Raw genomic sequence first — 24,986 nt, forward strand, 5'->3', positions numbered from 1 at the left:
TTTTTTTTTTTTTTTAATCTTGCCTTGTCTTGCCATGGCACTTCTTCTGCTTGGTCTTCCTCCCATGTCTGCTGCTGCCTCAGGCATTCTCTCAGCAGCTTATCTTTGGGAGCGATCTTATATATAATCTTCCTACTGTATTTTCCACTACATGCATCCGATGAAGTTTGTTTTAGCCCACGAAAGCTTATGCTCAAATAAATTTGTTAATCTCGAAGGTGCCACAAGTACTCCTGTTCTTTTTTTTATATTAACAGTGTGTCTGTTCGCATAACAGTTTTGTGAGGGGATGGAGAAGAGGCAGCAGGACTGAGAGGTTCTATTAAAAACAACTCTTGGCCATCATTTTAAGACTATTCCAAGCAAATATCCACATTTAAATCAAGACCAGCTTTGGTTTTGGAAAACAGCTCTTTAAACTGTTCCAGGAGACGCCCTCAGTCTGGAAAGAAACCACTGAAACTCCTACAAGATGTTAGGGCCTGTGTGCCTGGAATTAAGACCCTGAACAAATGAATAGTTGTGCAAAGAGTTGGTCTTTGTCCATAACGAAGCTAGGAATGCCTATTGGATCTTGGTCTAGGCACAGCCTCGCTATATTTTCTAGAAAAACTAAGCATCATGGGAGAGAAGGTAAACACAGTTCACAAGCTGCAGTCCCAATCCCCCTTCATAGAGTGATGAGAAGGTTTGCCTTGTGCCAGAGTTGGAAGAGCTGGCTTCTTTTTCTAGCTCTGCCATACACTCGTTTGAGCCAGTGAAAGTCACTTAACCTCAGTGGCTCTCCATTTCCCATCAAAAAATGGGAATAATAATACTACTACTTTGCTTAGGTTTTGTGGGATTAATTCTTCAGTTTTTTTTAAAAACACTTGCAGATCCCCAGACAGAGAAGTACATTTTGCAGAAGTACAAAGTAGGTGTAGTTGAATAGGCCACAAGCCCATTAACAGTCCATGATTTTACCTATGTTTGCTGTAAGGACTAGCACACTTGCTCTGTCTACCACTTGCCTATCAGGCAAAACCCACACGAGTTCTGTGCATTAACTTATGTGGAAATGTCTTAGCTAAATGGGATGTGCAAATACTGTTGTCTTGGGTTTCTCTTTAACTTTCCTTACCTGTCCCAGTAATCTTGAACTTTGATGCCGAATGTCAGAGGAGCGCTCTCGTACAAGAAGAAAATGATATTTTGCGTCAAAAGGTCAGAGGGGTGTGTGTGTATTTAACAGGATGCCAAAATCAGAGACATAAATGTATTATTTTGAGGTGGGTTAATGGACTCTTGCTGCTTTTGTTTTGCAGTTGCTTCAGTTTAACTTTGCTTCTTGTTGACAAGTTTCTGGCTTTCAAAAGATTTATTCAGGCTTTGACTATCTGAGAAAGTTGCTCCAGTTTTCATTTTTTTTAAACATTAGTTTTGTTAAACCATTGCAAGCCCTTATGTGAGTACTGTTATTTTGGCTTAAGAATGTCTTATTTTGGGTTAGCTTAAACCTGTTCCCAGTCAATTTAAGCAAAACTGAAGTAAGTGTCTACATAGCCTTTTGCCCCAGTTCGGCTAAACTGATTTAAAATCACACCTTAAGTTAAACCTTTCTTGTGTTGCAAGATTTTAGTGTAGTCTAGTTCCCCAAATGTGCTAAATAAAACTAGTTTTTAAAGGAACACTAGGAGTTTAAGCTTCAAACTTTACCTTCTGCCTTACAAAAGCTTTATGATCAGATGTTCCACTTCCTGATATGCATATCCTGTTTTACTGGAAGCTGATCTACTGTATTGTTTGCTTGTCTTAAGTTTCCGAAGAATGCCAAATATTGTCATTTTTGACACTGCTGTTTATCTGCCTTTACTGGGGAAAGGAAGGCCTGTCTCTGTGCACAGTACAAGGGCTGAAAACCTTTACTGTTAGGAATCTATGAAGATGGCTAGTGCATGTGCAGGGAGTAATAGAAGTGTTTTTCCATTGTGATGTCTAAAAATTCATACTATCTTGCACTTCTTTTGTCAGCCAAACTGAAGCTGTCTTTTATCCTTGCCATGTTACTTGGCTTTGTTTGTAGATTGAAGTAGTGTCAACTGTCAAATTGTACTTAGTAAAACCATATTCCTCCCCTCCCCCCACTTTCTGGCTTGGGATATTCAAATTAGAAAGGGGACAGCTTAAATTATTTTATTTTTTTTTAAGCATGGATTTGCATTTTTTGTGAATAAATGGCAGCTTTCCTTTGAAATTTATGAGGAACAAGAAGTGAATCTGGATCACTCTGATTTCACTGTCGAAGCTGAGTGAAGTACGATAAGTGAACAATATGATAAGAAAACTAGACTCCTAAGATCCCTTCATTTTCAGTCACTTAGGATGTTACTAATAGGTGAGACATTAAATATGATTCTTATCTATGTCCCTCTTCGACCTGAAAAACCAGAAGCCTCATGAAGTACTGGCTGACTCTAGCTAGTTTGCTTTCATAGCGCTTGCTAGCAGAGGGAAAAGCGACACTAGAATAGCTGTTTGTGGAGAAAAGTGAGGGGTTTTAGCTGGCAGTGATTTCATGTGCACAAACCATTGATTGCTCTCTGCTGCTCTGAATAATTATTCAATATTGAGCCAGTCAGAACAACTCCTCTTTTTTCCCACAACCTACTAGAGTTATTAGACTAACGCTGCTGGGCTGAGAAATGGCACATGGTGTTGATGTTGCTTGTCATTGACATGGAGGGGAATCCAGTGAAACCTCAACTAACTCCGCTCTGTTCCCTTGTTGTAGCTCTTTGCCTTGCAGGCTGAGACCTACCGAATGAAGAAAGAGGAGCTGCAGCAGCAGCAGCAGGAGGAGGAGGAGTCAGTTGTTCACCACAGACTGCCTGCTTATGTGTCCAACATGGATCGATTGGGAGACTCTGAGCTGTGAGTGTCTCGCTAGGGTCAGGTAGCTGCAGGGGATGACAGCCTCTTAAACTTTTGTTTGTGCTTTGGTGCTGTGATGAGAGCCCTTTCCCTCCTTTCTGCACTTAGTGTGTGGAATGATGAGATTTCATATAGAATCCCACTTGGGTAGGATTTCATCTCTCAGAAATGAATTGGATGCAATGGATTGTCTCTCCTGTTCTTCCCGTTTGGTGGGGGCCCATTATTCTGTATTCCTGTCAGAGCTCTGATATTCCCATGCCAGCAGCCATTCTGCCCTTAAATTATAAAAATGACTTTTCTGTAGTCACGGTCCAAAACCACATCTTACCTCAGTGAAACTATACTTTTTGGACCATGACTGTAGTCTCTGAGGGGTGGAGTTTCTGCCTCACATCTACCTATTCTGCTAGCGGGGGACACCCTTTGACAGCTGCTTATAATATGAATGCTGTTCCTAAGTGACTTAGGTTGCTGTTGAGTGAGAAGTAGTGGGTTTTTTTTCTTCTTCTCATAACACAAGAACTAGGGGTGACCCAATGAAATTAATAGGCAGCAGGTTTAAAACAAACAAAAGGAAGCATTTCTTCACACAACGCACAGTCAACCTGTGGAATTCATTGCCAGAGGATGTTGTGAAGGCCAAGACTATAATAGGATTCAAAAAAGAACTAGATAAGGTCTTTGAGGATAGGTCCATTAATGACTAATGGCCAAGATGGACAGAGATGTTGTCCCTAGCTTCTGTTGTCAAAAGCTGGGAATAGGCCTCAGAGGATGGATCACTTGACAATTACTTGTTCTGTTCATTCCCTCTGGGTCACCTGGGATTGGCCACAGTTGGAAGACCGGATACTGGGCTAGATGGACCTTTAGTGTGACCCAATATGGCTGTTCTTGTGTTCTTAAGACACTTCCCCGTTGCAAGGGGGTGACCTCGCTGCCTTACAGTTCTTGCAGCACTTGCTCACATGAGCAAAAGGCTCTCTTCCGCACTGCAGAGTGACATTCAGAACCATCAGACCAATGAACTGGCTCCAGAAATGTTATTTTAAAGTGTGTGCCTGTTGCCCAGTCTGAAACCAGTAAGCCCTAGTGGAAATTATGGCTATGCAAGTGATGATGCAAGATTGTCTAGCTGACTGATGTGTATTGAATTAAACTCTTATTTTTTTTGTGAGGCCAAATCTTTAAACTTTAATTCAGTTTGCGTGTTTACATTTTACAAGATTGTCCTAGGAACATGAATGTGGCCACGAGAGCTATTTATTAATATTACTGGGACTTGGACTTTCCCTTTGTCTATTTTATTTGAGTTGAGGCACTGCAGAGTTGAGCGAATCCTTAATGCTGCTGGCAATGATCTAAACAAAGCTGTGTAGTTTTTGTGTGCATGCACAGAAAAGGAGCTTTCAACTGCTTAGAGCTTCATTTTTGAGCTTATCAAGTTAATAGATTTTGAGGCCATAATAGGAGATCATTATAATCCTGTAGTTTGTCATCCTGTATAACACAAGCCATAGACTTTTATCCAGGGATTGATGCGTTGAGTACTGAGCCGCATGGAAAGTTTTAAAGTTCAGCTGTATTTAAGGAACAGAGAGGGGCAAAAAAGGAAAAATATTTTCCCAAAGTTGCTTTTGTGTATCTGTATAAGGAAAAAGTGACAGCATCCCTGGCTTTTATTGTCTGCACAACTCAAATGACTAAAGTGATTTTGGTCACTCTTTCCTCTAAAACAAATATACAGACCAACCATGGAAATTGCAGCCTGCAACTGAATGAGTTGAAATGGCTGGAATGGAAGTATTGTGTCATTAACTATAAACACTGTTACGGGTATGGGTTCTTGAAGTCAGACACTTGGAAATGGTACAACAGCTATCATCTTTGACTTCCTCTTTTAATGCTGTGTCTGTGGCAGGTGGGTGTATGGGAGTGGAGATGCTTTGGAACACTGAGGCCTAAACTTCAATATTTTTTTTGGTGCCTGATTTGAGGCTTACGTTTCAGAACTGCTGAACATCAGTAAGTGCTGATGAAGTCAGTTGAAATTGGGGGTGCTCAGCACTGCTGGGAAGGCCCACTGATGTCTCACATTGGGAATCCAAGATTAGTGGGCACTTCTGAAAACTTTAGCCTTAGTGTTTCCAAGAGTCTCTCTTAAGTACCTGATTGGAATCTTCTTAAAGGTTCCCCCAGCCCTGAAAACACCTCCATAAAAGCCTGACATGGGCACAGTGCCTCCCAGGGTCTTTGAAAGGCAGCTTTAGTTTGTTGGCTGAATTCTAAATGAATTCCCATGGGCTGAGAGTGTTGACACAGTGAGTGTTTTTGTTTTTAAAACTTGATTTTAGCACAGGGTGGTTCAGTCGCTGGGGAACGAATCTCTGTGTTTTGGAAACTAGAAGGAATGTAGTCCTCATTACTTGGTTATTAGATCTCTGTCCAGGTTGGTGCTCTGGTTACACCCCTTTCAGGTGTCTCTTATTTTTTTTTTTTTAAACCAGTGATATGACACGCAGCCAGAGGAGCACCGCACACTCCCTTCAATCTCGAGGGGGCTTCCTATCCTCTCTGCTCTCTCAGGGTAAGAAGGGCCCTTCTAGATCAGCTCTGACAACTGGACTCTCCCCAACGCAGGCTGGTGGGATATTGTTAGGGAAGAAAGAACCATCAAACCATCAGGTAATTCTCCAGTGGGTTCATTGTAAGATGATGCTTGAATAGTCAAGGAGCTAACCTGTGCCACCTCTGCTATTGGCTTATCCTTGAATCTGGAAAACCCCTCCTACTGTCTTGTTCTCCTCTGGATCCCGGGACTGAATGGCAGTGCTGCGTTGGTGTGAGAGCAGCTAGTATTTTGCCTTATGTTTTGCTTTTTGTTCAAAGGTCTGGCACAGTCATTAACAGGGCTCAGGTTTTACAGATCTTCTCTTTGCCTTTCAGAGCACCAAAGGAAAGGAGGTGGCAGCAGGCTGCAAGGATGTAAAGAGTCACTTCCCTGGGCAGCCAGCAAGTGAGTCTAGCTCAGTACCACAGCGTCAGAGGCGTCTGCAGGATCATGGGAAGGAAAGAAAGGAGCTTTTATCAAAAGTAACTTCCCAGGTATTTGGAGATATCACAGGTGGCCTTGGCATTGTACAGTGCAGTGGAACTTAGTAAGGCAGATGCATGTTTTTTGTAAAATCTCTAGCCTGATGTTCTAATGCTGCTCAGCTTTATGAAAGGTCAGTTATTCTAGCTAATCGGTTACTCTTTTCCCATTCTTAGAATATTTCTGCAGATTCCTAGCAGAATAGAGGAAGGATCTGGGTGTAAAGCAGGAGTTAGAAGAGTTGTCTCCTCTGTCCCCTCCCTCTTCCCCTGTCCCCACCATCTTCAGTGGGCCTCCGCTCTGCATCTTCAAATGCATGATTTTTAGTTCTGATCTCACTTTCTCAGCAGTGATACCTAGTGACAAGACTTCAGTACAAGCTGGTGGCCAGCTGTCAGCCAGAATTTAAATCCTCATCTTTAAAAAGGGGTGCTGTCCCAGAGAAGCTAGCAGCTCTGATTCCAGTGACAACGCTTTCTTCACTGTAACAGCCTGGGCTGTGGAGAACAGTTTGACAGGTTTTCCTGGGAAGAAATGCAGAGGCTTGAGGCCTTACCTGTAAGAGTTAGCAACGTCTTTTGTACAGGTTGCAGAACAGGAGCCACTCAGTGAAAAGCTACATTTTAGGCTTTAGAAAACCTGTAGGTCAGTAGTGCCACATAAAACAGCCTTGTGTTATTGGTGCGAACCCCACTGTGAAAGGGGCATGACAGCAGCTTTGTATTTGCTTATCTCTGAGAGCCTGACTTGAGGGCCCTTATGAAGACATGGTAGGGACAGCGGTGCTTATCAGCCCTTCCAGGTGGCACTTCATTGAGCAAGGTGGCACTGCCAGATCATCCAGATCGCAATGCGAACCTGGCAGTACTGGGTGCACCTCCGCTGGCTTCTCAACAAGTTTTCTCTGGCCTTCCTATTTTCCCTGGCTTTGTTTCGCTCTCAGGAAGCTGGTTGCTTTAGGTATAATGTGTTCTTGATGCGCTTGGATACAAAGGAAAGCTGATGCTGTGTTTTTTCACAGGCATTCAGTGGTGTTCCCTTCCAAACTAGCTAACGTGAATGAGGGTGACATTCTGAGGCTTTTGTTTCACAAGCTCTTTGCAACCACAGGACTCCAGATGGGATTTGATTCTCTCCTGTTGCCCAAAGCAGGCCAATAGTATAAATGCAAAAAAATCCCCAATTACACTTTTGAATATCTTGACCTCTCCAGATAATATTGTAACAAGATGCTGTCTCCAGGTATCTCCAGCTCTGCTGCTTTCCATCTCTTGTCATGTGAGGAGGCGGGGCCTTGTTGGACTCTGGATACTTTTTGTTCAGTTCCTGACTGCCACAGACTTATTGCGTGAATATAGGTGGATTATTTAATCGCTGTGCTTCCGTTCCCTGTCTGTAAAATGGGCGTAATATTCTTTCTCCTGCCCTCTCTCTGTCTTGTCAGCTTAGATTATAGGCTCTTTGGCTTTAAGTGTCTGTATTGTGCCCATGCGTTTCCATCGGGGGGTTGCAATCTTGATTAGAACCTGCATACAATAATAAATCCAAATATAACCATGATCTGGGTAACTAATAAAAATTGAGCCGGGCAGAACTGGGCGTGAAAAGGAACATGAGGTAACGTATCTGCATGGGTGTTTGAAACCTTCAGAAACTTGTCTGGTTAATCTGCAACTTTGACAGGCTTTCACTAGAAAAATATCAGTTTAAAACTAGAACTCCAAGCCCTTTTTGTAAAAGCTCCCTGACACATGCCATGTGATATTCTCCTTTCTCAAGGGCAGTTGTAGAAAAGCACCAGAGTCACATGCTGTGACTCTAATAATGCTGTTCTGTCCAAAAGAATCTTCTAGTTCTTGCAAAAGGATTTTAGCTACTGACCAGCAATTATGCCTCTAGTAGCGCAGCTCCATGGTTCTCTAGTTTGTCAGGATGGATGTGAGTCACTTGACCCAGTACTGCTCCCTGGATGTATTTTATATAGGGTTCTTTCCTTGCTTTAGGGGCAGAATGTGGAGAAAAAGACTGAGACTGGTGCTATGGAGGCAGAAACCTCACCTGAGCTGCATACTGAGCAATCAGAAACCCTCACCAAAGCTTCCGCATTCAGCACAGAGGCTGGAGGTGTCAGACAGGAGCAGCCGTTCATTGTTCTGAGCCAGGAAGAATATGGAGAGCACCACTCCTCCATCATGCACTGCAGGTAGTGGGGGCGCTTTTCATGCAGTGGAGGTGTGACTGGATCATCAGCTCCTTGGGATGGGGTATAGGAGCTACTTCAAAGGTAGCGTTTCGAGGAGGCTGGTATAGTGTCAGTGCCTTTGTTCCTGGGGGAATGCCAGTGATGCACAGGCAAATGAAATCCATGGGAGAACAGGAGGGTGTCATTAAAGGGCATTACGCTTTGAAATTCTGTTCATTCTTGTACTGCACCTGGTATCTCAGCACCTTCAGTTAAATTGGTGCATGTCGCTCTAGCAAAGGAAGACTGTTGAACTATGTTTAGAGGGAGGCATTTCTAACCATGAGCATAGGAAGGACAATGCTCGTTGATGTTTTCTTCTGTGCATAGGGTGGATTGCTCTGGGCGGAGGGTGGCCAGCTTGGACGTAGACGGGGTCATCAAGGTGTGGTCTTTTAATCCCATGATGCAGACCAAAGCTTCGTCTATTTCCAAATCTCCTCTGCTCTCTTTAGAATGGGCAACCAAACGGGACAGGCTGGTGAGTAGCACATCTGCTTGTGTACTAGAGTTGCTACTGAACCCTAACAAATAGGGGTTACGCATCCATGGACGTATTCTGCTGTATATTGTGTGGTATCCATGCTAACTGAAATTAAAATAAAATCTGGATAATGTCACATGTCAACGTATACATGGAGGAACAAAGATTGTAGGCCATACTTACAGGATTGGGGACTCTATCCTTGGAAGCAGTGACTCTGAAAAAGATTTGAGGCTTTTGGTATATTCAGCTGAACGTGAGCTCTGAGTGTAACACTGTGACCAAAAGGGTTAATGCGATGCTGCGGTACATAAACAGGAGAATCTCAAGGAGGAGTAAAGAGGTTGTTTTTACCTCTGTATCTGGCACTGGTGTAACCACAGCTGGAATATTGTGTCCCATTCTGGTGCTGACGATTCAAGAAGGATGTTGATAAATTGGAGCGGGCTCAGAGAAGAGCCACGAGAATTATTAGAATCTTTAGAAAACATGCTTTATAGTGATTGTGCTCTTCATTAAGCTAAATAGACTCAAAGAGAAGGTTTAAAGGGTAACTTGTAGGTACTTGTGGACTGTAATCATGGGGAGGGGGGAACATTTAATAATGGGCTCTTCAATGTACCAGTGAAAGGTATAATATGAACCAATTCAGACTGGAAATGTGGTGTACATTTTTAATGCTGAGAGTAACTAACCATTGGAAGAATTTACCAAGGTGAATTCTCCATCACTGACAGTTTTTAAATCAAGACTGGATGTTCTCCTAAAAGATCTGCTCTAGGAATTATTTTGGGGCAGTTCCCTGGCCTGAGTTTTTTGTATAGGAGGTCAGAGGAGATGATCACAAATGTCCCTTCTGGTCTTGGAATCTATGACAGTGGACGGGAGTTGTAAATTTAGGGGATGAAGATCAGAAACCTCTAGGAGCTGAAACAGAGGGAAGAGTGGGAGTATATCTGGAACAACTGAGCAGAAATTCAATGCTGCCTGATTTAGTAGGTGGACCAAAGGACTGGAAGTTGGGGTGCTGGCTCCTGTTTCCTGACTTGCTGTGTGGCCTTGGCCAATTCAGTTATCCCCTTTCCAGAGTTGGGTGGATAACAGCTTTTTCACAGGGATGCTAAAGCTTATTTAATTTTCATTAAGTGGTTTGAGACTTTCAGAAGAAAGGCCCTGTGGAAGTGAAGAGCACTACTCCTTATCCTACTGGATAATAGGACAAGGCTTAATTTCTGTGCAGTCCATTTACCTGAGTAATTTTTATTGTCTGTGATTCTATGGGACACAGTAATGGGATTTTACATCATCCCAGTTGGGCAAAGTGGTTGGGAAATGGTCCTGTGATAGAGGAAAGTTTGTTCATATTAAAGAGTGGCTAATGTCTCGCTGCTAGGTCTGAAATGCTGTCCAATTAAAGCTAGTTCTGCTGTTTGGGTGTTTCATTTCTTGTGTTGTTACTGAGACTTTTCATGCAAATGCAATCTTTCTCGCTTAGAAGTGTCTCCTGCTTATTCCCCAACTGATACTGTGGTCTGAGGATTTTTAAAAGTAATGGGTTGACGTCCAGTGGGATTCAGCGGCATGAGAAGATTGTTGTTTTTTCTTAATAAAAGGAGGGACAGATGCATTAATATTGCTGATGTATATATACTTGGCTCATTTCAATTGATACTTGTATTTCCCCTGAACAAAAGGAGACATCCCTGTCTCCCTAGCTCTCTGCCAAGAAGGATGAATACTTGTTCTGTTGGCTCCATGACCGTTTTTCCTTTATGCCAGATTTCTAATCTTAATCTGACACAATTTCTTCTTCCTCCCCACACTCCACCCTGCAGTGTATATCCTGTTTCTGGAAGATGACTTGTTCCTCCCCAGGGTCCTAACCTAGTCCTGTTTCCAAAGTGGCCACAAACTTACCCCTCTCACTGACACCATGCTTTAGGGGCTTTCTAAGAGTATTCTCCTTTGGAATATAGCCAGTCCCGTGTGGACAACCACAAGGGGATAGGATACTTTCTGCTGGATTCCTATGTGGTGTGGTGGCTGAGGGACAGAGTTGTCATCCTCTGTTCCTTACTTTCTGTCTTTCTCCCTCTTGGTTTCAAGCTGTTGCTGGGCAGTGGGGTTGGGACCGTTCGTCTCTATGACACCGAAGCAAAGAAGAATCTCTGTGAAATTAACATCGATGAAGACATGCCCAGGTAACCCTGAAACGCTCTTGCATTCCTCTGTGTGTGGAAGAGTAGATGGGCTTTCAAAGTTTCTCCTGCATTCGTATGACTCTGTTACCCAGCCCCCATTTCCGAAGACAGTCTGTCTGGTCCTGTGTGAAACAATGGCCTTGTGTAACAGGAATTGTTGATGATGATTGATTCATTGCACACTACTTCTTGATAGCAACCTACTTCTAGTCCTCTGTAGAATTTTTTCAGGATGCTTATTAAGTCTCAGAGCCATCACATAGATGTCTGCCAGGAAGATGGACACAGCATTGAAGTGACAAATCAACTCTGCTTGTGGTCTAGTCTAGCAGCAGACAAGCAGGACACTTATTGTAATCCCGAGTGTATTAGTGGGCTTTAATATCCCTAAATTGAGAAGTCCAACATCTTTTGTGCTACTTTGAATTAGTCCAGTGTAAATTGCCTTTAACTAGTACTATTCCTGGTAGCCACCCCATGCTGCCATGACTAATGCACAGCACTCTAAATTATGTTCTTTATACACATCAAGTTCTGTCTCAACACAGAAATAACCCCCTTCTCCAGTGGGTGAGCAGGTGGTGCAGAAGGCATGTTAATGTGTGTGCATTCTGGCTAGCAGCACCAAAGCTCCTCAGCACAGATCGTTTTTGCTAGCAGCAAGAATTGTCTTGGGTTGGGGGCATGGTGTAGTTGCCATGTCAGGTTGTCGTGAGACACATAGGTCCTAACCCTGCATGGCTGGCTGCTGCTGCTGCTCTGAAGGTCTTGCCCAAAGCAGCCTTTCTCGGGGGGATTTCTGCCTGGGTGATGGGGAGAGCTAGGAATGGTGCTCACTCCAGGCTCCCTCTCTGGGTTTCTTATCCAGAGGGACCAAGCTGACAGTGAGTGCTGTGTATTTCAGGATCCTCTCACTTGCGTGCAGCCCAAGTGGTGCCTCCTTTGTCTGTTCCGCTGCAGCACCAAGTCTGATCACCCAGCTGGACCTCGCAGCCACTGATACTGGAGGGAGAGGCATGAACCAAGTTCCAGGGAAGCTGCTTCTGTGGGACACTAAAACCATGAAGCAGCAGGTATTGTCTCATGTCTTCACTCCTTGAATCTGCTCACTAAGAACAAGGAAGCATTTTTTCTCCTAGCCCCCTCTTTAATTAGCAATCTCACTCTCCTCCACTTCCCAAATAAAACCACAACTGGGTGGGTAACCAGGCTTATTTTTTTGAGGGTTCCTTCAGAATACCCTAGCCCCTTGTTTTCTTCTTTTCCTCAGCCCTTGCGAGGGCTTATATGGTTGAATGTTGCTTTCCTCAGCCTCCATTGTCCCAATCAGAGTCAGGTTGCTCCTGCCACCCCCTGTGCTGCCTGGTTAGCGTGTGAGGGTCATGTTCGAGGTTCATGTTCTCCACTTAGCACTGATGCTGAGGTAACTCAGCAAACCACAGTCTTGTGAATGCTCAATGCCACAGCCTTTGCTGGTTGTGTTGGTCATCAGGCTAAACATAAAGGGATCGACATACAATGAATCATTCCTTTTTATCTAAAGTGCTGTAGCATCTGGGTGCTTTTATTGACGTACTTATGTAAGGGAAGCTTCCCAGAGGAGATATAGCTCTCTTGGCTTATCTGCTTCCTAACTTTTTATGTGGAAGAGTAAGACTCAAAGGGGAGTCATGGGCCCTGTCATTCTGCCCCTGTGACCAGTCTGAGCAGGCTATGCTCAGACTCTGTCTAATAACTGGCAGAAGTTGGTTCCACAGTCTTGGAGCCATGACCAAGAAAGCTCTGACTCAGCCAAGCTGAACAGTTGGTTCTGTCAACTAACATGTCCTGACGAAATGCAGCTACCATCCTGGGGTGCAGTTAGAGGCGGTCATGGGGTGCAAAGGTAGGGTGAAAGTGAGGGGGTGGGATTCCAGATTGTGGAGGGAGGGCTGTCACTCTGAAGTCTGGCTAAACAAACTTGATACCTGAGTAGTATCTGCCCCATGGAAGAGGTTTGTAAGGACATAAGCACAGAATGAAATCCACTAATGGTGACTTTAACTTTTAGCTCCAGTTTTCTCTTGAACCAGAGCCCATTGCCACAAACTGCACAGCCTTTAACCACAATGGCAACCTGTTGGTCACTGGAGCAGCAGATGGAATAATTCGTCTCTTTGGTAAGCAGGGGTCTCAGATGACAACTTTCTCCAGCCTTTCCTAGCTGAACTGTCCCCAGAGTACTCCTCAGCGCAATGAGGTACACCTGGATAGTGCCATGACTAAAGGCAGATGTGACAGCCCCTTGTCTGGGAGCTGTTGCTCAGGGCAAGCATGATTTATTGGAACCAGTTTTTAGTGGGGGAAGTTGCATGTTCCTTGAAATGCCATAGAATCCTTCTGCCCCTAAAAACTGGAGGAAGCTCAGATTAATCTCTCATCTGGAGAGTGGCACTTCAAGCAGTGCAGTTACCCCTAACACAGCACCAAAATCACATTGGTGTGAGCCCAGGCTCTGGAGTAGGGCATGACCATCTGGTCCAAAGATGAGGACTGCCAGCCGAGCTGTTCTCTCCCCTTTCTGTCAGCTGTTCCCAGCTCATTCTCTCTGTATGCTTTAGCCTGTTCCTGTGAATGGAAGTCTCCCACCCTGCTCAGTGTTCTGTCTTCTATCAATATTGCACTTGCACTTTCCTTGCAAAGCCTTCAGACTGATGTGATGAGAGACCATGCTAATGCTAGGCAGAAATGGAGATCCTAGAAAGACAGAAATGACTGCTTAAAAGGACAGAGTGCCATTGTCTTCTGAACACACTGTGGTCTCTCTGAGGGAGCTCACTTGTTCTCTGGCTCAGTGTGGCTCTGCGTCAGGCCGTTGGCACGCAGAGTCTTCCTTCCCTGTCCAAATGAGTTTGGAGGTTAAAAAGGAAGGCAAAATTGCATCTGATTCTCTCAAGTGTCCTTGATCTAGTGACAGATTTGTGTAGACAGCCAGGTGGGCTGTTACAGTAGGCTGCAGCCTTCTCCACAGCTTTCCTCATTGCGCCTCACCCCTCCACAAGAGGTACACCTCTACCTCAATATAACGCTGTCCTCGGGAGCCAAAATATCTTAACTGCCTTATATTGAACTAGATTTGATCCGCTGGTGTGCACAACCCCACCCCCACCCCCACCCCAGGATCGCTGCTTTACCGCGTTATATCTGAATTCGTGTTATATCGGGATAGAGGTGTAGTTCTAGCTTTCTATGTGTTCCACTTCCCCTCCACGCCCCAGGGCAGAATCTTCCTCTAGCTGAAGGGAGCCATTTAAGACCACTACATTCTGTGCTAGAACCTAGTGTCTTTCTGCTTAAGAAGATTGCCGGGAAAAATGCTATCCTGTTTTCCTAAATAACACTCTGGGGGGTAGTCTGTCCTGGCATGTTGCACTGCTGGATGGGATTGCTCAGAGAAGCCATTGGGCTGCCATTGGCAGCCTCTCCCAAAGAAATGTTTTTTTTAGAATTAGCCTCTCCCTTCATCTGATGATGCTCTGAGCAATGGGTGTACAGCCCTGTAAAGCCAGAGGAAGTGTGCTTGGATACTGGGCCTTTGTGGATAATAGAAGAACAATACACGTGAGGGATCCTGGAGGTGGGGTGGGTGGAAGGGAAATTGGCATGGCTGGAGAATGGGGGACTGCATGGTGGGCAGAGGGAAGGCACAAGACACCCTGCCTTCAGTTTTAAGAGCCCTTTCTCTGTTTTCCCACCTCTGTGCATAGTGACTGTTCAGTGACTGCTCTCCCCTCAGATATGCAGCAGCATGAGTGTGCTCTGAGCTGGACGGCGCATGATGGGGAGGTCTACTCTGTCGAATTCAGCTATGATGAAAACACAGTTTACAGCATAGGAGAAGATGGGAAGGTAGGCTCTGTGCGACCTCACAGCGAGGAGAAGGTAGCAAGATCCTAGACTGGTGTGGTAGTGACACCACACTGCTCATCAGCTGTGTTGTATTTGTACTGCCTACTGCTCCTTCCTGCACAGCTAGAGTGGACGGGCCCTTTATTGTGTATTGACAATTCCATCCCTGGGGCCGTTTCTCTATCTTGGCAGGCAGGCCAATCCACAAGGGAGACAGAGGTTCAAGGGGGGAATGCTTACTTCTGATGCACACTGGGAGCAGTTCCTGGTGGGTGCAAGCACTGTGATGCAAGTATTATAATAAGGAGGTAGTGATGAGTGGTTTGAGGAGGGAGTAGTTGATCAACTGGATAGAAGAGGTGGGTGAAGAGTTGTTCACCCCACTGTGTATTGAATGCATTCCATGTGCCAGGCACTGTAAAGAGGTATAACACAGTCCTTGTCCCAAGGATCTTAAAATCTGATTTCAGTACCTTCCTACACTAAACCTGAATGTCTTCCCCAGCATGGAGAGCGCCTGTCCCCCCTCCAGCCCCCCTTGGAATACTCCTTTAATTGAGACTGTCAATGATGGACAAGCGCTGATGCCTACTGCTGTGCTGCTAAGAGAACCAGCCAAACCCCATCTTCCTTTCACTGTATATGTTAAATATTCAAGCAAGTCGGGTGGCTCTTAGGGTGACTAACCCAGGGGAGACCTGAAGCTGGGAAGTGGCTTATTTGCTGTATTTGGATTTATGAGACTAAAGATATTGGCTGCCCAGGCCTAAGGTGCCATCATAAACTGAGTGCATCCGACCATTATTTAAATCCACTAATAGCCATAAATGGAGGCCAGCAACAGCCTAGACCATAGAACAGCAATGGGTGGTTTAACCTAAAACTAAGAGGAAATGGACCGTGCCTCAAACTCAGGCCTGAAGCAGCGTTCCCCTGCCCAAGAGCCTTCATCAAGATAAGCCTTGTAACATGCCCTGAAGGGCAACGCATTGGCGGGGTGCCTGACCAATGCGGGGCGAGTTCCAGAGCCAGGGGCCTCTGCAGAGAGCACCCTGCCAGCAGCTACCTCTGTTGTATAATGAAGGGCTCCACTTGGAGCATCTGCATGGATCTCCATTGTGGCAGCATGGCCCGGGGAAGAGGCAGGTTCCAGTGATGGCAATTACCTATTGAGACAACTTACCCTAGGGATGGGGTGGATTCCCCATCACTTGGGTGTTGCTTTACAAGATCTACTCCAGCTCGGCCAGAAATTAGGGGCTTGATAAAGGGATTGACTGGATCAGATTCTATGGGCTGTGTTATGCAGATCAGATTAAGACCAGAAAGAAACATTATGATTTAAACTCTATGAATAGTACTGAACTCTGTGATACCTCTAGCATGAATCTATTTCACTGGAGACTTTTATCCCCTTTTGCTGTCCTAGTTTATTCAGTGGAATATTCACAAAAGTGGCTCAAAAGTGTCTGAGTACGTCCTTCCCATGGATGCCACGGGCCCCTTCGTGCTCTCAGGGTACAGTGGATATAAGCAAGTCCAGGTCCCGCGAGGAAGGCTCTTTGCTTTTGACTCAGAGGGAAACTACATGCTGACCTGTTCCTCCACTGGGGGCATCATCTACAAGGTAAGGGTATGAAAAACAGTGGGGGGGATGTTGGAACAGATACAAACAAGCTTCCTTATCTGGAGGCTGAAATGCAGCCTTTTGCAAGAATCCGTTAGTGCTTTGAGCCAGTAAAGGGCCACCACCAACTTGTAGCTCAGGCTGGGCTCACTGGTAAGTCTGATGTTGTGGTGCATACACACTAACAGTGGTGCACAGCAGGTAGATTGTTTTGGTACAAAAGCCCTATCTGAAGCAGTTCTCCCATTCCCTAAATGCCTAGGAAGAATCCGATCTGTGCTGGATGGGATACAGACTTCTACAGGCCCAGAGTAGCTTAGTGCCAAAGTCACAACCAAAGTTGCATTTTGCTGGCTAATTTTGCCCTTTTGCTCTACCTGATGTGCTCTGTGCGTGCTTTGCTGGATCTAGTATGAATTTTCTTTTACTGGGTGCCTCTTTAAAGTGCGATAAGGAAGAAAAATGACCTTTTCTCTCCACATATCTGCTATCTAAAGCCCAAACTTGTCCCTAACACAACTGAAGGACATGGGCCTATTGGGGCTCCTAGGTTATGTCAGGCTTTAGATTCCCATTTGAGCAAGCTGCTTCTGCTGAAAAAACCTGCTCTGATAAGTTCTTATGATCTGTCTTCCCAACCCCTGTTGCAGCTGAACAGTGACGAGAAGATCCTGGAGAGCTGCCTCTCCCTGGGAGGACACAGAGCCCCAGTGGTCACCGTGGACTGGTGCACAGCCATGGATTGTGGAACTTGCCTCACTGCCTCAATGGATGGGAAGATCAAACTAACAACCTTACTTGCTCAGAAACCTTAAACTGAGCAGCACTGATAGGAAAGAACCAGATGTATTATGAAATCCAGTGTTAACCATAGGGGAACAAACTACATGGAAGAGAAGAAGGTGAATTACCTGGACCAAAACTTTTTTACAGACAGCAAACCACTGCAGATAGGAACCTGCAGCTACGGGAACAACGGCTGCACTGAAGAACTGACACTCTTAAGATGACCTGTTTTGGCAGCTGCAGAGCCTCAAGCACCACTTGGCTTTAAGTGGTTGGGGTAGGGCAGGTGGTGGTTACATGCAAATGTAAGCTGAATGCTGAATTGCATTTTAACACAATGGCTCCAGCTGAAAATACCTGCGTGAAACTCACAGTATTCTGTATGTAATCTTTTTTTCTTAAAATAAACTGTTCCCTTGCATTTAACTTGTGTACTTATTGCTGCAATAGTCATACTGTGATGTTGCACTCCATATGTTTTATGGAAATATGCTTATGAATATGACTGACATAACTGGAATATGCCTTATGCAAAAGGTCTCTTGTATCAAAACACAGGTTATAACCTATTGAATATATTCCTCCTATTTGTATGTATGTATCATTATTGTATCTGAAGCTAGAAATATGAAGTGTAACTCTGAGGTTCTATTGTAATTATGCAAAGTGTGGGCCATTGATGGTGGCTTAGAATCTTGATGGCTCCCATTGACTAAAGCAATTGGTTGTAAATAGGTTTATTTATGGAGAAGGTCCTCAAGGAATCGATTTTGAAGCACTTAGAGGAGAAGAAAGTGATCAGGAACAGTCAGCATGGATTCACCAAGGGCAAGTCATGCCTGACTAGCTTAATTGCTTTCTGTGATGAGATAACTGGTGCTGTGGATGAGGGGAAAGCAGTGGATGTGTTATTCCTTGACTTTAGCAAAGCTTTTGATACGGTCTCCCACCATATTCTTGCCAGCAAGTTAAAGTAGTGTGGGCTGGATGAATGGACTGTAAGGTTGATAGAAAGCTGGCTAGATCATCGGGCTCAATGGGAAGTGATCAATGGCTCCATGTCTAATTGGCAGCCGGTATCAAGCTGAGTGTCCCAAGGGTTGGTCCTGGGGCCAGTTTTGTTCAATATCTTCATTAATGATCTGCAGGATGGCATGGATTGCATCCTCAGCAAGTTTGCAGATGATGCTAAACTGGGAGGAGTGGTAGATACCCTAGAGGGTAGGGATAGCATACAAAGGGACCTAGACAAATTAGAGAATTGGGGCAAAAGAAATCTGATGAGGTTCAACAAGGACAAGTGCAGAGTCCTGCACTTAGGACAGAAGAATCCCATGCACTGCTACAGACTAGGGACCAAGGGGCTAGGCAGCAGTTCTGCAGAAAAGAACCTAGGGGTTACAGTGGATGAGAAGCTGGATGAGTCGACATTGTGGCCTTATTGCCAAGAAGAATAATGGCATTTTGGGCTGTATAAGTAGGGGCATTGCCAGCAGATTGAGGGATGTGATCATTCTCCTCTATTCAACATTGGTGAGTCCGCATCTGGAATACTGTGTCCAGTTTTGGGCCCCACACTACAAGAAAGATGTGGAAAAAATTGGAAAGAGTCCAGTAGAGGGCAACAAAAAAAGTCCAGTAGGGGGCTGGGGCACATGACATGGGGAGAGGCTGAGGGAACTAGGCTTACTGAGTCTGCAGAAGAGAAGAATGAGGGGGGATTTGACAGCAGTCTTCAACTCCCTGAAGGGAGATTCCAAAGAGAATGGAGCTCAGCTATTCTCAGTGGTGGCAGATGACAGAACAAGGAGTAATGGTCTCAAGATGCAGTGGGAGAGGTATAGGTTGGATATTAGGAAAAACTTTTTCACTAGAAGGGTGGTGAAGCACTGGAATGGGTTACTAGGGGAGGTGGTGGAATCTCCTTCCTTAGAAGTGTCTAAGCTCAGGCTTGACAGATTCCTGGCTGGGATGATTTACTTTGGGATTGGTCCTGCTTTGAGCAGGGGGTTGGACTAGATGACCTCCTGAGGTCCCTTCCAACCCCGATATTCTATGATTTATGTGCAAGCCTTCCTGTGTATGTGTGGGCCAGCCTGCGGGTAATGAAGAACGAAGTCTCACAAGACGTGACCATGTCACATGATACTGGAATGCATCTTAATTCTGGTACTTTTCCATTTAGAAGGAGGGGTGAGGACCTAGAGAGACAAAAGATTCCTGTCTTGTGCCAAAGCTATAAAAGGTGTGAAACAGAACAAATGGGGGGCCTCCAGTCATGAGAACCCCCCTGCTTTCTACCAAAGATGCCTGCTGGAACTAACAAGGACTGTACTAGGGGATAGGATTGGGCCCAGATTAGGAAAGAGTCTAGTCTGAGGAAAGAAGTTTATTGGAATATCTCAGAGGGTAAGATATTACCTGTAATCAGTTTCTTAATGTATTAGGCTTAGACTTGCGTGTTTTGTTTTATTTTTCTTGGTGACTGTGGGTGCGGGAATAAAGGGGGTCTTAGCACTGGATCTGGCCTACAGGGAGCTGAAGGCAGGATCTAGGCATAAGAGCCTGCCTTCATAATTCTCTGCAGAAACCCTGGCTTGGAAGCAAGACGACCCTTAGCTGCATGGGCGGGGAGGGGTGTCTGTCTAACAGGAAAAAGGGCAATACAAGTATTACCTCAGGAGTAGCGTCCTCTCATAAATTAAGCCACAAGTTCCCTAATTTGGGGCCTTACTGTGAGTTAGGCTATTCAGTTACCCTATCTGCTGCGAGTAAAACAGGGCTTCAAAACACACCATATAAGGAATCAAATAGGTAGGGTCCAGGGAAACGTAGCCTCCAAATATTGGGAAGCAAACAGGTTGCGTCCAGGAAGTGGTAATGCTCACCATATTAGGAAACAAAAGGATGATTCGGAAGGTAGGGGATAAGGCGGGTACCAAAAGAAGGGTAGGCTTCCTTACTGAGCTTGGTCATAAAGAGGATTTAAAACTCTTCAATCTTTGATTAAAGAGCTGGGGTTAGTAGAGATCTGACTGTAGCAAAACCCCAGAACTGTCATGCTGCATGCTGTCTTCCATCTTAATACATGGTCTTGGGTAACATTTTTTGCTTATTTTTTGCCCTATAATTTTCTTTAGAGTTTTAGATGCAGTTTGTTTTTGATCCTCTCTCCTCTTTTACTAATTACAGGATTTAGTGATGCTGACTCTATTTCCTCAAGATTGGAAAAAGTGATCTAGCTGTCTCCTTACATCAAGGCTGTTTCTATTACTTGCTCATGCTCAAATTAGGGAATGTATTCACATTAATACAAGGGATATTACAAGTCGTGGAATGGAACACGAAGCTTTTCATGAGCTAGTTAGGGGACAAGCACTTGTTTGTTTGTTTTTCCCAATAGGTATTAAAGAAACACGAAATGAAGAGATTTCCAAAAGCTACAAATGTCAGCAGTTAGGCACAAACAGCCATTCAATTTTTTCTAGGAATTGGGTGTCTAACTCCTATTTGTGTCTTTTGAAAATCTCCCAAGCTTCTAGTTCCCAAGCAGGCTGTCTTAGAAATCAAACAGTATTTACAGATTGCTCTCCTAAAACATCTGAAACTCAGAGCACTAGGAAACAAGAATTTGGCCTGACCAATATCCATTCTGTGCAATGTATTTTATTTAGAGCTAAGCTGAAAGATTATGAATGGGCTGACAAAAATAGTAAGCTGCTGGCTTGGATACTCAGGAGAGATTGAGTAGATTCCTGCTGCTCCATCTATCATTGTCGAGGATGGTACTGTTACCAGTGATCCCACTCCAATAAATCAGGTTTGGGAACAGTTTTATAGCAGGTATCATACATCTATGGCTACTTACAGTCCAGTTAGAAGTGATGTGTTTTTAGATAAATGAACTCAAAATACTTAGTGAAGAGCAAGCAGTTGCACTTGATACCCCATTACAAAAGAGGAATTACTGTAACTATAGCCAGCCAGGTGTCAGTCTAGGAACACCCAAGGCAGCCTTGCAAAACTATCATGAAAATTTGCCACTTCCAACCATAAAATCTACTCTCCTTCCCTTTACCACAATGACTGATGACAATGAAAAGAACACCCAAATGATATGTTGTTTGCCCATCCAAAATCACTTGTCCCCTCAATGGGAGTAGAATGTTGTAAGACAACCCAGAGTTAAATGGTCTGCCCATTGGATTAGCTCTCTTATATTCACCATTCTCTTATTAATGCAATATTAGATATATTTGTGTGTTTGTCAAAACAGGTCTGTCTTTCATACATCAACAAATCTCTGATTCTTGCAAACTTAGGGCCAGAGCCTAGAAACACACACACAAATAGGAAAACTCAGGAGTTAAGTTACTGGTATATGTGTTAGAGAACCAACATGGGTGGATATCTTTTATCAGACCAATGTCTGGTGGTGAGAGACAATCTTTCAAGCTTATGCAGCTAACCAGCTTGAAAAGAGAAAGCTCAAAACCTTGTCTCTCACCACCAGAAGTTGGTCTGATAAAAGATATCTCACCCATCTTGGCTTTCTGGAACCAACATGGCTATAACAACACTGCATGCAATGATGTATGTGTTTGCAGGACTAGAATAATGAGTTACCTGTTTGCTCAAGCCACTGTGGTCAGGCCAGAGTGACTGGTCCTGTAGGTGCTTCCTATCTATATTATGTTTTTGAACGTGGACCTTCATATTTTGTCTCTGTTACTCTTACACTGCAAACTGTTTGTCCCAATACATGAGAATCAATCTGCTCAGCCTTCTGGCTGGTCAACCGTACAGAATGAGAGATTCAGCTAAAATATCTGCAGATTCCTTATCACTGTTAATGAAGAAAAAGTATTTGCTTCTGCAGAGTGGGATTTTGTTGGTGATGCTGAAGAGAATAAATGTTGGAGATATTTTTTAATTAGACCAAACTGCTTCATGCAGCTTCTTCACATTTCATAGGGAGAGAGTTTCAGGTTTCTAAATGTTTTTGGCTGCACAGCAAGATCCATGAAATAATAAAATTAGTTTCCAATTAATTCTTTGCAGTTGAGTCTGGGACAGAGAGCTGAGAACTGTAACACCTGAAGTACACAAAAGGAGATATAAACAATAAAAAAAACCATTGTCATTCAAACATGAGGCACTAGACGAAATTAACAAGATAAATCCAAATGGGGCTGGGTTCATATCATTCAATAGAAACAATCTCCTTTTACATTTTATTTTCAGTTAACATTTTAAAATGCGCACTCAGTTTTTAACAATATCACTCAGTTTTGAAGATCAGAGGCACATAAAATGTGTCATTTTCAGTGTTCATGTGAAGCACAGATAAGGGCACCTCACAGGCACAAAAGAGGTTACATGAAATTTTTTGATGTGATTAATTGTATTATTCTCCTACAAGGAATGTGTTTGAAAGGTACAGAGAACATAAAAGAGGGAAGATTGTGCAGTTTTTAAGTCAATTAAGGAGTTGATCGGTTATGTAATGAAGTGGGTTTTGTGGCTCTAATTCTGTAAATAAAAGCAAGTGTGTAATTTTATTCAGGTGAGTAGCCCCATATAATTCAATGGCAATACTCACATAAGTAAAGTTACACAGGAGTTTAAGAGTTTATGGGTTGTATGATATAAGATATTATCATGGAATCATATCAACCCTTCATTATCCACACATACACTTAGATAACTGAGGCCAAACGGTTCTTTATTTAGAGAGGGATCAGTGGCTAAGTATAGGTAGTGTGACATGATCTGTATCCCAAACACATACACACGCCAAGATTGTCAACCTAAAATCAGGCTCTTCAATTAGTGACAAAGCACCTTAATGGCCTGCTCTTCAAAAGGGCTGAGCAATCAAAAGTTCCCACTGCCCTCTCAGATCCTTTGATCAAATCAGGAAATTCCAAGTTGCAATTTAAAAAGTCATGATTTTTTAAATGTTGCAAAGAATGCGAAAACGGAATCTAGTTACTTTTGCTTGTTAAGGAAGCTGCTGTTCAATTGGAGTAATCTCACTGCAATCAATGGGATTACTCATGGGATAATGTTCTGTTCAGTTTGCACAAGGGCATCAAAATCTGACCTCTAGGAAGTCTATGGGAGGCAAAGTCTGTGGACTTCATAACTCTCAGCCTTTAGCCACAAGCTCAGTTCACTGCTTGATGTTAGGAAGGTGCTTATACATTTTGTGAACTCCCCAGTCTTCTACGGGGTGTTTGCTCCAGTCTGGAGTGTGATCACATCAGGTTTATTATTACCCGCTACACATTCTAGAATTCATCAGCTGTGGGTTCACGTCACTATAGCACACCTGTCGCCTCGAGCCAGAGAGGACAGTTCTTACACTGCATGCAATTCATATGCAAGAATCCCAAAATAAACCCGAGAATTTAGAAACAAGATGAACCCAAACCCCTCCATTCCCCATGTGGTTAGATAAGAATAACCGTTTGCATAGAGAGGTTCCTTTTGTTGTGGAGAACTTTTTAAAGGTAGCACCTGCTCTTTTAACAGTTCTTCATATTCATTCCTACCTATTGTTTTACTGTCTTAAAAGCAAAACCTCAACTTTTCCTCTCTTCTGCAACAATAAGCTACCCACCTATTCTTTTTCCTAAACCAGCCAACTGTTCTGACAGTAAAGGGCCTGATCAACTTTCACTGAAGTCCAGAGCTCTTATTTAACTTCAGTGGAAGAAAAATCAGGACTTTAAACTTCCCCTCCCCCTCAAAAACTTTCATCTCAAGAGGATCACCTTAACCTAAAACATCTTGACTGGCCAGAGTCCAGCTTCCATCTGAACAGCTTCTCCTCTGGCTTTCAGGATGAAACTGTTCCTTTTAGTAAGCACCCTTGGGCATTCATGCAGAGAGATGTTATAAGAATGTTGCTCTTAGTTTGAATTAGCTGAAATTATAGACACACCTGTGTAAGTGTAGTATGTGTGTCCGTCCACGTCTGATATTTTCTGACATCTGCTGGCAGGACCACTGACAGCTAAAGTGTTGGTTTGATATGTACCAGTTAAAGAAATTACAGTGTTCATAGAACTAGTTACACCCTTACACACATGCAGAAATTTCTGTATTCAGGAGGGACCTGATGGGTGAGAAGGATTTGTTACCAGGAAAAATGGCAGAATTAAAATTGCGGGGAGGTTACGAAGTCCTTGCACCTTTAGTTAAGGTACACATGGAAACTGGTGATTTGCAGGCTGAACTGACTGTCACAGCAGTGGTATACAATTTTGCACTGTTTCTACTGGGGAATGGCTTTTTAGATGTGGCAGAATCTGTCCCAGGGTTTGCTAGTAGCAAGAAGGAATCTTGTGATAAAAGCCTCAGAGGGGCGGGTGAAGTCACATGTGCTGCTGGGGAAATAGGAGAGTGTCTCTTTAATTACTCCGTTGCAGTGGAAAGTGGGCCGTTGGGGGCAGGGATCGTTGAGGCCCGTTCTTGTAGCCCTGGGGCTCGGGGCAGGTCCCTGCTGGAGAAGGTGGATAGAGCCCTCTCCTGTCCTGTCAAGTATCAGAGGGGTAGCCGTGTTAGTCTGAATCTGTAAAAGCAGCAGAGAATCCTGTGGCACCTTATAGACTAACAGACGTTTTGGATCATGAGCTTTCGTGGGTGAATACCCCATCTGATGAAGTGGGTATTCACCCCCGAAAGCTCATGCTCCAAAACGTCTGTTAGTCTATAAGGTGCCACAGGATTCTCTGCTGCTC

At 44.0% G+C, this 24,986-nt stretch overlaps 1 protein-coding gene and 1 long non-coding RNA gene across 3 annotated transcripts in view; one reads left to right on the forward strand and one right to left on the reverse strand.

Moving 5' to 3' along the window:
• WDR91 (WD repeat domain 91) overlaps positions 1–17,659 on the forward strand; it is a 26,311-nt gene extending 8,652 nt beyond the window's left edge. Inside the window, exons 4-15 of one of the 2 annotated variants that reach the window (XM_032788604.2) lie at positions 1,124–1,206; positions 2,774–2,913; positions 5,424–5,601; positions 5,863–6,021; positions 8,014–8,213; positions 8,583–8,733; positions 10,843–10,937; positions 11,842–12,010; positions 12,988–13,096; positions 14,713–14,825; positions 16,255–16,452; positions 17,103–17,659. In XM_032788604.2, the coding sequence (XP_032644495.1) occupies positions 1,124–1,206; positions 2,774–2,913; positions 5,424–5,601; positions 5,863–6,021; positions 8,014–8,213; positions 8,583–8,733; positions 10,843–10,937; positions 11,842–12,010; positions 12,988–13,096; positions 14,713–14,825; positions 16,255–16,452; positions 17,103–17,267 (1,760 nt within the window). In that variant the 3' untranslated portion in view covers positions 17,268–17,659. The remainder of the gene's footprint in view (positions 1–1,123; positions 1,207–2,773; positions 2,914–5,423; positions 5,602–5,862; positions 6,022–8,013; positions 8,214–8,582; positions 8,734–10,842; positions 10,938–11,841; positions 12,011–12,987; positions 13,097–14,712; positions 14,826–16,254; positions 16,453–17,102) is intronic. The other variant, XM_075067399.1, reaches the window with a different exon arrangement.
• Positions 17,660–20,888: 3,229 nt separating this feature from the next.
• LOC142047008 (uncharacterized) lies at positions 20,889–24,329 on the reverse strand. Its single transcript, XR_012656172.1, has 2 exons — positions 24,188–24,329; positions 20,889–22,334 (listed from the first exon to the last, which is right to left on the reverse strand). It is a non-coding gene; the product is annotated as an uncharacterized LOC142047008 (long non-coding RNA).
• Between the last annotated feature and the right edge of the window lie 657 nt (positions 24,330–24,986).

This window comes from Chelonoidis abingdonii, chromosome 1 (assembly GCF_003597395.2).
Source record: "Chelonoidis abingdonii isolate Lonesome George chromosome 1, CheloAbing_2.0, whole genome shotgun sequence".
In the NCBI taxonomy this organism is placed as follows: Eukaryota; Metazoa; Chordata; order Testudines; family Testudinidae; genus Chelonoidis; species Chelonoidis abingdonii.